This window comes from Triturus cristatus, chromosome 8 (genome assembly GCF_964204655.1).
Source record: "Triturus cristatus chromosome 8, aTriCri1.1, whole genome shotgun sequence".
In the NCBI taxonomy this organism is placed as follows: Eukaryota; Metazoa; Chordata; class Amphibia; order Caudata; family Salamandridae; genus Triturus; species Triturus cristatus.
Window position 1 is genome coordinate 861,516,595 of NC_140591.1, and position 12,407 is coordinate 861,529,001.

General features: G+C 43.2%; 1 protein-coding gene across 1 annotated transcript in view; it reads right to left on the reverse strand.

Moving 5' to 3' along the window:
- Window positions 1–12,407, reverse strand: part of LOC146805184 (uncharacterized) — a 1,401,767-nt gene that overhangs the window by 303,750 nt on the left and 1,085,610 nt on the right. Inside the window, exon 14 of the mRNA XM_085622379.1 lies at window positions 10,843–10,867. Within this exon, the coding sequence (XP_085478505.1) occupies window positions 10,843–10,867 (25 nt within the window). The remainder of the gene's footprint in view (window positions 1–10,842; window positions 10,868–12,407) is intronic.

Below are 12,407 nucleotides of genomic sequence, written 5' to 3' on the forward strand. Positions count from 1 at the left end.
TTGTCGACCATCGACAAATCCTGGACACAGAGAGAGGCCAAGCCACATCACCTGAAGAACCTGAGGAAGTCTTCCCGGACCATACGATCCCTGGTGCATCTTTATATCAGCTGCGGCCCCAGAGAGAAACTGCATTGCTGAAAAAGACTGGTTGAGCAACCGTCCTTGGTTAGTAAAAGACTGAGCCGAAGAGGGGGGGGATCTTTTGCTTAGTGACACCCGTCTTAACTCGCAGTGAAGAAACCAATGGCTGCCCAGGACTTTAGAGCTCTATCTGCTTTGTTATTTCAACGTCAAGATAAACATGCCTATGGAAAAGACGTTGACTGCTGCGAGAATCTGTAACAAGAAGATTATGTGCATTGCTGGGTTTACTGTCATTGTGATCATTATGGCAGTAATAACTTGGGTTGTAGACAAGTGCTCCTGCTCGATGATTACTGACTGCCACTACTCCAAGCGCCCATTGAGCACCACTACTTTACTCTCCCTTATCATGAGCAGAAGCATAGACAGTCTTATCTTAACAACACGTTCATCCAGATGTTGCACCACACACATAATGCTACGAACATTACCAACTGCTGGGTGTGTGGAATGATGCCAGCTCATCAGAAAAAGGGAGGAACACCTTGTATTCCTCTGCCATTCTCTCACAATGGTTCTTGTCAAGCCTGGTTCGCATTGCTGTGGGCTTCTGCAATTGCTAATATTACTGATGCTGGTGTAGGGAGACTAAACTATCAGCTAAATAAAGTGTGCTATCCTGATGAGGAAGGAGATGCGCAAGCTAAAGGAACTGTATGGGAGATGGATGAGTATCGCCGAGAAATTTCCTCCACACACAATGGGGCAGATTTACAAGCCACTTGCGCTACTTTTGCGTCACATTTAACATGGGAAAAGTGACGCAAAAGTGGCGCAAGGGGCTTGTAAATCTGCCCCTATGTTTTTCCAAATACTCGAACTGCTAAGGGTAATGGACCGTTTGTTATAGCTGTTACTAGAGCTCGAGCAGACTTGTGTGTGAATAGTGTTGGCAAAATTCCAGTAGGGAAAAGTGACTGTACTTTGGTCTTAAATATTACTGGAATAAATAATAGCAGTTTACATCATCGCATAATACCTACTTCATATGCGGAAATAAGGGATATTACGATTTACCCATTGGCTGGTTCGGTACCTGTTTTATGTCCTTTTTGTTACCACCTGTGTTTTGTGCACTTGCATCATATCACCAGGACTATAAACTGTTTAATTACATTTCCAAAAACAGATTTAAGAGGACAACAAATCATGATGAGGTGGATCAGACTGACACAACATTGCAGCAATATGTTGAATTTAATTTGAGACTGTTCTTCTTAGTTGGTGCTGCCTTGAACAGCAGGAAAATCAGACGCTTGACACGTGTTGTAGAGGCTGTAACCAACCAAACAGCTATGGCACTTGGAAACATCACAGAAGAACTGCAAATTGCGAGGATTGTGGTGCTCCAAAACCAAATGGTCTTGGACATTGTACTGTCTGACCGAGGTGGTGCATGTCGCATCATCGGGAGCAGTTGTTATGTTTACATCCCTGATCACGCCCCTTCAGTTTTCGATGCAATCTCTAAACTGCATAAAATCGCTGCTGAGATTCACCCCTATACTGGAACATGGACTTTAACCAGTTGACTATGGACACTATTTATTACCTGGGGCTGGAAACTGTTGATAATATTATGTATATTATTTGAAATTCTGCTGACATGCTGCCTGTGTATGCAATGTGGTCCAATGCTTTGTTCCCTCTGTATCACTGCTTGTATACCTACCAAATGTAACGTTAAAAATGTGAACGCCCAACATGAATTAGAGCAAGAAATTAATGACATGATGCAAATCAATATACAAGATGTTTTTGCTGTTCCTTCTAAATCATAGATGTCTTCAGCTAATGCTAAAAGGGCCGTCTGTGGAAGTTGGCAGAGATCACTGTTAGCATGAGCTGAAGCCATTTTGTTTGTGGCATCCATTTATGTTAACCGTGTGCTCTCCATGTGCTTCTTCCGTCTTCGCTGTTGCCTGTCCTTGTACTTTGCCTGAATCACCGTCTATAGTTAGCTTCTGCAGCACTGAGCCCGAGCACTGCGCATGCTCCGGAAGCCCTGTAGCTGCCAACGCACCTGTCCTAGTCTGTAACTGTCAGGCTATTTTAACTGATGTAAGCAGTTTAGTCTCCCCTCGCACTTTGTTGACTAAGTATTTTCTGTTAGTCCTTATATATGAATAGCTATTCTTGTGAATACTTGTACTGCCTCCTTTTGAGCTCTCATGCCTACTCAGCTACAAAGTGGGTATAAAAGGCCCATGGTTTCTGTACTCCTTGCACTACCTCCTACATTGCCTGAGGGTTCTGTATAGATGTAGTTCCACTCATGAGGTTTAATAAACTATTGTTTTGATATTACAGCTTCAATGCCAATCTCTATTTATTGGTCCAAGGACTAGTGCACAAAGAAGGGTGAACCCCTGCACCAGTAGGCCTCGGTAAGGCCCACCTCCACACGACCAAAGATGATGTTTTTAGTGGCAGGCTTGTAATGTTCATAGAAGCCACTTATTGAGGTATTTGACTTGGCCCAGGTCTCCTGAAAGCACAAAATGTCCCCTTTTGCAAGATAGTCTTGTGTAACCTTGTCATTAAGGTTGGTACTTAGCCCTGCAATGTTCCATCAAATGAGGTTTAGGTTAGCTCGTTCTCCAGTACATGGAGTTGGACGGCCTCTACTGGCATTCTTGTTTCTTTGGTTAGGGACACTGTTGGTGAGACTGCACCTTGTGGGCCTCCTCTAGCTGAAGCGGCTGCACTAGGCGCTGCATATTCCTGTGCGTGATATGAAATTTTATCTGTTTTATTGGTTGACCGACTTTCTCTCTCTCCCCAAGGATTTTGTTTGTAGTGCCTATGAGGATTGATGAAGATTCCCCCTGAAGATGTTTGGGTATTGGAATGTAAGGGTATTTGGCATGCTAAGTGCAGTAAGGATTAGTTACTTACCTGTAATCCTAGTTCTCTTCCAGGGGTATCCTCATCAAAGTCATAAGCATTAGAATATTCCCGCCCATGCACGGGGTCCTGCGCATGTTCGGGAATATTCTAATGCTTACGACTATTGATGAGGATCCCCTGGAAGAGAACCTCGATTCCCCATTCTGCAAGATGTGGGGCTTCACCAAGGATGGACAGTTGCATTTGCTGATGAGTACAAGCGAGTATGGTGGAGTCCCCATGCGTATCCCTCTCCAGAGATCTGAACTTTATCCACTCTATGTTGTCTGATGTGATTGATGCATGGCTTCAGTCAGTCCTGGTACCTCCACACTCAGTGGGGAGACAGATCTAACCTTCCAGAGCATGAGTATTTCTTCTTGGTCATTTGCTCGCCCAGTCAGGCCACGGAGCTGTAATTCAGTGGACCAAACTCTGCGTTTTTGGTGCCTGCAATCTGGAGAGTAGCTCCTTTACTCCAAGAGAGTTTGTAGTATCCGGCATTTGTAATGAAATGTATTTTACACCTCCTGCTCAGCCAGTGCCTGTGCTCTGTGCCCAATAGAATGTTGGAGTCATGATGTGCCTCGGAATGTTGGGACACAGAGGTGAAATGACAGTTGGACATGGGCTGAGCAGCAGACAGACTGCTCCTGGTGGGGCTCTCCTTCACAACTTAACTACTTGTTGTTCTGAACTATTCAACATGTTACCTGCTTGAATAAATCATCTTTAATTACAACCTTCCTGCTTGGACCTACTCACTACATTTATTTGGCGACGAGGATGGCGAAGAACCAACGCATTACATCTGCACTTCAGAGACCTGCCAAAGAAGAGAGGATCTGAAGACTACAGAACTACAGACTACTTTTGACGGCGAGAAAAAAGTACACGAAGAGGTATCCACTGGAAACGTAAAGGTGCCAACATGAAACAATGCGTGTTCTGCAATCAACATGAATGACGACAACAAGCGAGAAACAAGCATCAAAATGAAAAGAAAGGAAGACAACAATACAAGTAAGATGAAGCACTACGCCGATCAGCCCCACCAGTGTCCTCTCCATTGGACAGCCCTCGCCCAGGCGGGTTGTGCTCATCTGCATTACAAATTTTGGACTATGGTGAAACTTCTACTGCCTGTCCATTCAAGCACATCAACTCCACAGGCAGACAATTATTCTGTCACGCTGGTTCTCTCCCAGGCGCACACTTTGCTACCTTGAGGAAATACAAATACATCGTTGAGTGTGGAGCAATATAATGAAGGGAAACCATGACCAGTGTTACTGCACTTACGCACGTTGTTCATACAGGAGACTTTGTTGCTGTCTGCTGTTGCAGTGCTCTGTTTTTCAGAAGACGTGCAACAGTTCCACGCTGTGCCTTCAGCTTTGTTTTTTTATCTGCGGACATCAAGTCTTGAATATCGGCAGGTAATGGAGTCATTTGTTTGCTGCATATGCTGTGTGACCTTGTGCACTTCTACCCCACATCTCCATCGTGTTGACATGTTTCTTCATGGCGGCGCTTTCTGGAGGCTACAAGCTGGAGTATACAGACGTTCATTTTCTCGTCATCCTTTTCACACGTGTCTGCTTCAGTCAACAATACCTTTCACTTTTGACTGCATATTTCTCCACACTGTGTCTCATTGTGGTTGTTTAACTTTTGTCCACGCGTGACTGTAATTCTGTATTTCAGTTGCCGTGTTCTGTGCTCAAAACCCTTGTACGGCATTCTCCAGTTCAAGCCTACTTGTCACTTTTCAAGATGGTTGGGCGTCTATCGTACCTGACTAGTTAGTAGGACTTTTTATCTGGTTTTGTCTGTGTTGAGTTTTTCAACATTTTAGCCTCCTCATTATTCTCAACGCCTGTCCGGTATTGCGGTCTTTAATACCGTTATTTCCATTGCTTGTCAGTATGCCTGTGGCGCGCGCTGCTCACCTCTGCATTCTGCGCAGATCATCAAGATGACGTGAGCCCTCTGTGACGTCGCAGCTGCATTGGCTCAAGAACGTTGTTTGGCGCTTTGGAGTGCTGTGTGCCACCCGGCAGTGCGCTCTGTACGTGACATCATATTTGTATTCTGAGCTACAAGCAACGCTCGAGTGAAACTTTACCTACGTGCTTCGTGAGTTTCACGTTCTGTGGTATATTTTTCCTCGCTTCTCTGCCTCAAGATGACACTGTGACATGTTCGGCCCACAATCTTCACTTTCGTTGTGCTGCAGATGAAACCCACATGGGTCCACTGCTTCTAGGAACCTGTTCGCAGTTTACATTTCACGATAAGTTGATAAGCAATATGACTTGGTGTTTTGTTTTTTAGGCAATGATGTCTCTGTGATTAACTAGTTGCACTTCAACCCAATATTATTGCCTTTACATTCAGTGAAGTGACGTTTGAGCACTGCCCCTCGCTCTATGTACAATTATAGTCAGTGTTCCTTTTGATAGTAACTTTTACTTTGCATTGTCAGAAATGTTTTGACTGTACTATGTTTTTGTTACATGCTTTCTGGTATCTCTATGTCGATCGGATTTCCTTTGTGTTTTGGGCAATGCACGTCAGCTTGGTAAATCTGGCACATCGCTCTAACCCTTAAATGCTTCCTACAAGCACAGAGGATACTTTGTATATAGTCCATTATTTCTTCCTTGGTACACCTTACATTTCCCCATATCGGGATGGCAATTTACGTTCATGGACTTTGGGTACTCTCCTAGGGTTTCTTTGTTCACTTTACATGTGTACTATGTTTACACTTTATTTTTCTTCTCTGGGATGCCAGTGGGTACTAGCCCCATATTCACACACACACATTTGTCTACTTGGGCTACATACGGCTTTCACCCTTACACAGGGTACCGTTGCATGGGTCACAGTCCCATTTACATTTACGCAGGTACCCTTACACAGGGCACCGTTTCAAGGGTTTCAGTCCCATTTACATTCACACAGTCACCCACTCACAGGGTTTCTTATGGGTTATAGTCCCATCTTTACTTGGCTTCTGTTTTCCTCTACATGGGGGTTGGCTTTACACGGCCTGTTATGGCATGGGCTTTCGTCCAATTCACAGTGCTCCTCACCCTCCTGCCTAGGAGTAGAGGACGGCCATGGGTTTTAGCCCCATTGGCTGATATTTTCCTTTGTATTTTCTATGATGTAACATTTCTTTTTTTTTTATTAGCAAAGTTACACTCATACCGTATTTGAATTGTCTATTTGGAAATGGGGAGCAGTATAATGATACTGTTTGTTGACTCGCCTTCTCTCTGTTCTCTCCAGTTCAGATTTCCTATTGAGGTTCTCTTCCTCTTCATCTTTGGGATCTGGTCCATACACATTTCGCTGTTATTCTTCTTTGGTCTTCAGTCTTTCCCTTTCTACGGTGTTCTTCTCGCTCTTCCAGGTTATGGAGGAAGCTCTTCCTTCTCTTCTCCTTGTGCTTCGGTATGTCTTTTTGTTCTGTTCCTGTTGTGCCTTGCCCTTATTTCCTTGCTTGCCTGCCTGGCCAGTGGGTGTGCGTAGGGGTTGTCTTTGCTACGTCTGTCTCTCTCTATTTCGTATTTCCTCTCTTGCATCTCACTGTCTCCTTCTTTCTTTTTCATTGTTGTAGAGGTTGGGTTTTCCATTTGCTTACTTACACCTTACCTTCTCCTCCTTGTCTTCTCCCTTGTATCTCTTCGCTCTGCCTTGCTTACTCTTTTCTTTGGCGTCTATGTTGTCACACTGCTGTTCTTCCTATTCATGCTGTTCTTGGTTTATTCTCATTATATATTATTCATATATTGCATTTGTGTTTCTGTTAGAAGGAAAGGGGATATGTAGTATCCGGCATTTGTAATGAAATGTATTTTACACCTCCTGCTGTGCCTGTGCTCTGTGCCCAATAGAATGTTGGAGTCATGATGTGCCTCGGAATGTTGGGACACAGAGAGGTGAAGTGACAGTTGGACATGGGCTGAGCAGCAGACAGGCTGCTCCTGGTGGGGCTCTCCTTCACAACTTAACTACTTGTTGTTCTGAACTATTCAACATGTTACCTGCTTGAATAAACCATCTTTAATTATAACCTTCCTGCGTGGACCTCCTCACTACAGAGTTCTTGACAGTTTACGAAGGCTGGTAGTCGTCTGGGGTACATAGAGGCCACACAGCAGCAGGACAAGACCATTCACCTAGATTGTTGAGTCTTGAACAGGAAGGCAGGGATTTGTGGCAAATCTTCATGGCAGACACTCAGTTCTCAGGTTCAGCTGCTCTTTTTTGTCCTCTTCATCTTTAGGTCCATCAAATCAGAAGTGCAGGTTAAAGGGGTGACATCTGAATACTCAATTTATGGGCGATGAGGGAAGTACTGGTTAGTAGTCAGTGGGCTGCCTACCTGTAGGGCGACTGCACCCTCATTATGACATCTTCTTGTGGGAAGTGTGCATAACCCTGACCCAAATAGACTGATTCTTCTCTAAAATAAAATGGCGGTTTCTGAAAAGTGGGATCCACATCAGCTTGCCTACCCTAGGGTTGGTGCTGGCTGAATGTGGGCACATCTCCTAATTGAACTAATTTTTCTGCCAGTCTTGCCACCGACAAGTGGGGTCCGGACAGGGGGGGTCGGCACCTTCATTATCTGGGGAGGCCCGGGATCGCATTTCAAAGGCGGCAAGGCCTTTCAAGCTTCGCTTGCTGGAATGTCCATCCTGCTAGGAGGAGCTGCAAACACCGAGCACTGATTTTTAATTAATGATTTCCTAAGTTTATATCATGGACTATACGTTTGATAAGGGCATTGTCCTGATATATGGAGATTAACAATGAGGGCAGAATCAGCCATTTCGCACTAAATCAGTTTAGAGGGGCAAAGTAATATGTTTCTTTATAATTATGCACATATGTATATGGGTGTGTGTCTTTTCACTTGTGTATATTCTCTTACTTGCAGATTTTATTCAAAGTATGTTTACATGACCTACGTACAAATTACAGGTTCAGTTCTCGATCTATTTATTTATGTAGGTAAGGAGAGTATAACTACGGGGACCTAGTAGTCCTGATGAAAGCTGGGGAAGACACAAGATCCAGCTAATCTAATCAGACTAATTTGCAGAGTGGAGGGGTGAATAGTTCATAATTTAACCTATTCACCACCATCCTCTGGCTTGAGATACCTTTTTAACCCTGACCTAGGAATCAGTGAATAAAATAGGCATTTGGATATCCCTGAGTAGGTTTTACATTTATATTTGTTTGTCTGCACTTATTCTTTGCTTGATCCCTTCTCTTTTATGTTTTTGTATTGTTTCCCCCACCCTACTGCTCCACCCCGTGCGTTGGTCTGTGCAGGGGTGTGTTCAGCAGCCCAATGACGAAGCATGCCACAAATTATTGTGGGGGAGGGCAGTTTGCCAAAAAACCTCTAAAAAGCGATTTCCTCACTCCTACTTCTCAGTGTGTGATTAGTCAATTATAGAGGAGGTCGAAGTAAGAGTTTCCCTCCTTCCCTTTTTGTGTGTGGTACATACCCAAAAGGGTTTGCCAGTTGTGGAACAATCGTACAGTTTAGGGAAAAACACTGGTGCTGGGGACCTGATTGACAGGACCCCAGCACACTTTCAGTCAAAATTGCACCAGATACCAGGCAAAAATGTGGGGAGATAACCATGTCAAAAAGGGGCTCTTTCCAACAATATATAAAAATAATTGTTTTTTTTCTAAATTGGTCTCAGTTTTAAGATTTGAGTGTGTGTCTCATTTATTGCCTCTGTGAGTACAACAAATGCTGAGCACTACCCTCTGATAAGCCTCACTGCTCACCCACACTACCAAAAGAGAAAGCGTTAGTATTATCTTCTTTAGCCTCTGTAAGCCAATTGGGGACCAACGGGACTCTCTGCACAGTGAACTTCTTTTTAGTACACTATATAGCGAGCCAACTGATTCACTTCCCTTATGTCCACCTTACACTCAGCCCAAAAGCCCTACCTGGCATCAATGAGGCCCTCGAGTAAACCACAGGGGGCTATCGTTTTGAATGCCATGCAGACAGAACTCCAGCCAAAAGGCCTTTGTGGATCTGGCCAGTATATTTAGTCTGTATGTTGTTTTTATATGTTTGCACAGGGAATGTTCTAATTTATAATCTTATTTCATTTTTAGACAGTTATTTATATTTTCCCTTAAATAATGGACCTTGTTTGATTTTAAAAACTACAAATTAAAAATTGTTCTTACTTGATGTTTAATGCTATTTGTTCTGTGTTTTGTTCTGTAATAGAATTATTATTGTTCTTTTCTTACAGTAATATAAATAAAATAAAAACCCTGAACAAGTAATTACAAAGTGAATAATGTAAAAAAGCAGAACATCCGTGTTCCTATTTTTACTGTAAATGAAATATAATATTAATTAAAATGGCAGTAGAAAGTAAACAAAAGAACAGCAGAAGGCTAATATAATTCCTGGTACATGCTCAAAACAATAGGTAGCACAATCTGTCAAGAAACCCTGTCAGAACACCTGCATTGCACCACTGCACTCTCTTGGCCAAAGCAGCAGTGCACAGAATGAAAGGCATTCATTTGGAACAGTTCTTAGTAAGTAACCTCTTGGTGCTGGAAACAGGAATGTTACTTTATCGATCAACAGCCCAACAATTCACTTCAATCATATCATAGGGCCGCTCCAGGGGGTGTGTGACCGGTGCCACCCCACTGGGTGCTGACTTTTGGTGGGGGCGCCTAGTTGCAAATATATTATGGTTTTAAAAGCACCTGCTGCCACGTTCCTGGTCTCCAGTAATTTCCAGGCAATAATAAAAATGTCAACATAACTCATGTGATTAATGTTCTTCCTGGAGAGAGATCGGAGTTTTGTCTAGTGGAAGTTTTGACTCATGGACGTTTTGTTTCATCCTAAGGTAGCGCAGAGGGTTAATATGCCTGCTGCAAAGAACATGTACCATGCAGATCACAAAGTGAATATAATGTAAATAGGTCAGTGGGTCACTTCCTTTTGTTACTTGCAGTTTATGTTTAAATGTTTTTATTGGTTTTAACACAAATGAAGAAAAAAAAAAACCAGGAAGCATGAAATTTACAGAATTGGAGATCATTTTGTAAACACCGCATTTCCCCCTCACAGGTGGGCTCGCATATATACATGCAGTTTATAAGTTAAAATCCTAATATAAAACAGTGAGCTAGTAACGGTCATCAGAGAACTGCATGCAGACTGTAAGGTATAGATCAGAGGGTTATGGAGTTTCCCCAGTCTTTCATTATCATATTGTTGCAAAAAGGGTTCATTTGGGTAGAAATCAATTCTGATTATTAAAGAGAACCTCCAACCATGGTGTTATGTTTTAAATTCAGAGTTTGTGCTCTCCAGACCAAGCACCCTTAAACTATACAGCCTACCTGTATGGATGATATGGGAATCCTACCCCTTGTAGTCCTCTGTCTTACGTAACATTCCCTCTACACTGATTTACACACGTATGATTGATTGTCTCTGTACAATGTGTGTGTGCTGTAAAGTACTCTGACACCCTTCACTTTTATGAGTGACACTATAAAACTAATTAAATGGATCTGAGAGAGAGTGGTTATGGTGATATGAGGGGCTTTTTTGAGGGGAGGTGGTGAGGGAATCCGTGGCAGGGGTGGTCGTTGGGGGCACCAAAAAACACAGTCACAACAGGCTCCACCAGCGCTAAAGCCGGCCTTGCACAGACCTCTGAATGCTGTAGAGTCCATGATATTTAGGTAAAGAAAAAAAAATTGGTGACTTACGATTTTGTTCGGCTTGCTGTTTTCTCTGAAATAAAATAAAAATGGATTTATTTTACTTATTTATATCTGTCTCTCTCTTTTTCACACACACACATGCATGCACTCACACACACACGCACACATACACACACACAACTCCTTTAAACAACCAATTCAATATCGTAAATGTTGTATATAAATTCTACATAAATCTAACCAAAGGCAATAATTTGCCCAACGTAAAAAATAAAAGTACATATTATCCAAGCTGTCCCTCAGTTTCTTCTGTACCTGATATTTAATGCCTTATTACAAGGTTCCTAGTAATTAGAATAGTAATTTCATTCCCCAGCGTTACCGTTTCAAGCGTGCATAGTAACTACAGGACTAGAGTGTAGGAGAGTAGGGTCTGCTTTCTATGTTCACCCCCACTTTTTGCTTTTGCTTTACTGGTTTTCGACTTAGATGTGGCTGTGGGCCTGCTAATCAGACATACAGCCAAGCTGTTCTCTCTCTTAATTAATACTATGTACTTTAGGTGCATAACCGAATTGGTAGGGATCACCTTTTCAGGCCCTGTACAGTGTACCTTAGGTACCCAGGGCATAGATGTACCCTAGGCCTACCAGGGACTGCAGCATGTATTATGCCACCCCTGGCTGGCCTTCCATTATGACACAACTGGCTGATCACTCAGCTGGGGCAAGGTTGTGTAATCACTCCTTGCTTAGGTATAGTATCCCTATACCTACCTTATATATAGACACATGTGTACCTATCAGCCACTCCTATGGCAGGCCTTAACAATCCTGAAGGCAGAGTGCTTGGTAACATGTGAGATGGTGCTCTAGCATGAGCTGAGCCTGTCTGCAGCTTTCGGAACCATGTCCTTATAGCTGTTCTATGATATCGCCTACCATATACTCTTAAAGGGCCTTATAATCCTCGCGGTTATGGTACACTGATGCTAGCCGAATACGGGGTTCTGGGTTCTGAGGCGAGTTTCTGGTACACCACAATTCACTGAGGTCCTGGTTTCCTGCGCATAGTTCTGTGTATGAGCAGAATCCCTGCAACATGGCGCACCTAACGTTTGGTCTATTGATTTGAAACGCCTTAGTAGTGCTTATATTAGTCCACAATACCCTCTCTCTTGTTTCTGGACAGCGAGACTGAGGGGTTCTAACCTACCTGTTACTATTGTAATGGGTTCATTCAAGCTTGATCATTAAAAAGGTTACTGAACCTTTGTGTTACTCAAAATACTAAGTGTAGTTTGCCCTTATGGCGATTGCTATAGCAGCACACAGTCGAGCCCCTCTACAGCGTCATTTGACGCAGTATGGGGTGCCGAACACTGGTATGGAGGTTATTTTTGTGGTAAGTGCAGATGCAGCTTATCCCTATGAGTTGTTTTACTCTTGGGTGACTCTTCCGGCCGTGAGTGAGGACGATGATACGTTTCACTCCTACACTGCCACGCAACTCCCTGCCAACTATACACCGTATAGGACACAAGAAATTCCAATATCTGCTTGGCAGCATCTTATTTGGTTTAATGGTGCCCTTCCCCATGCGGTTACACC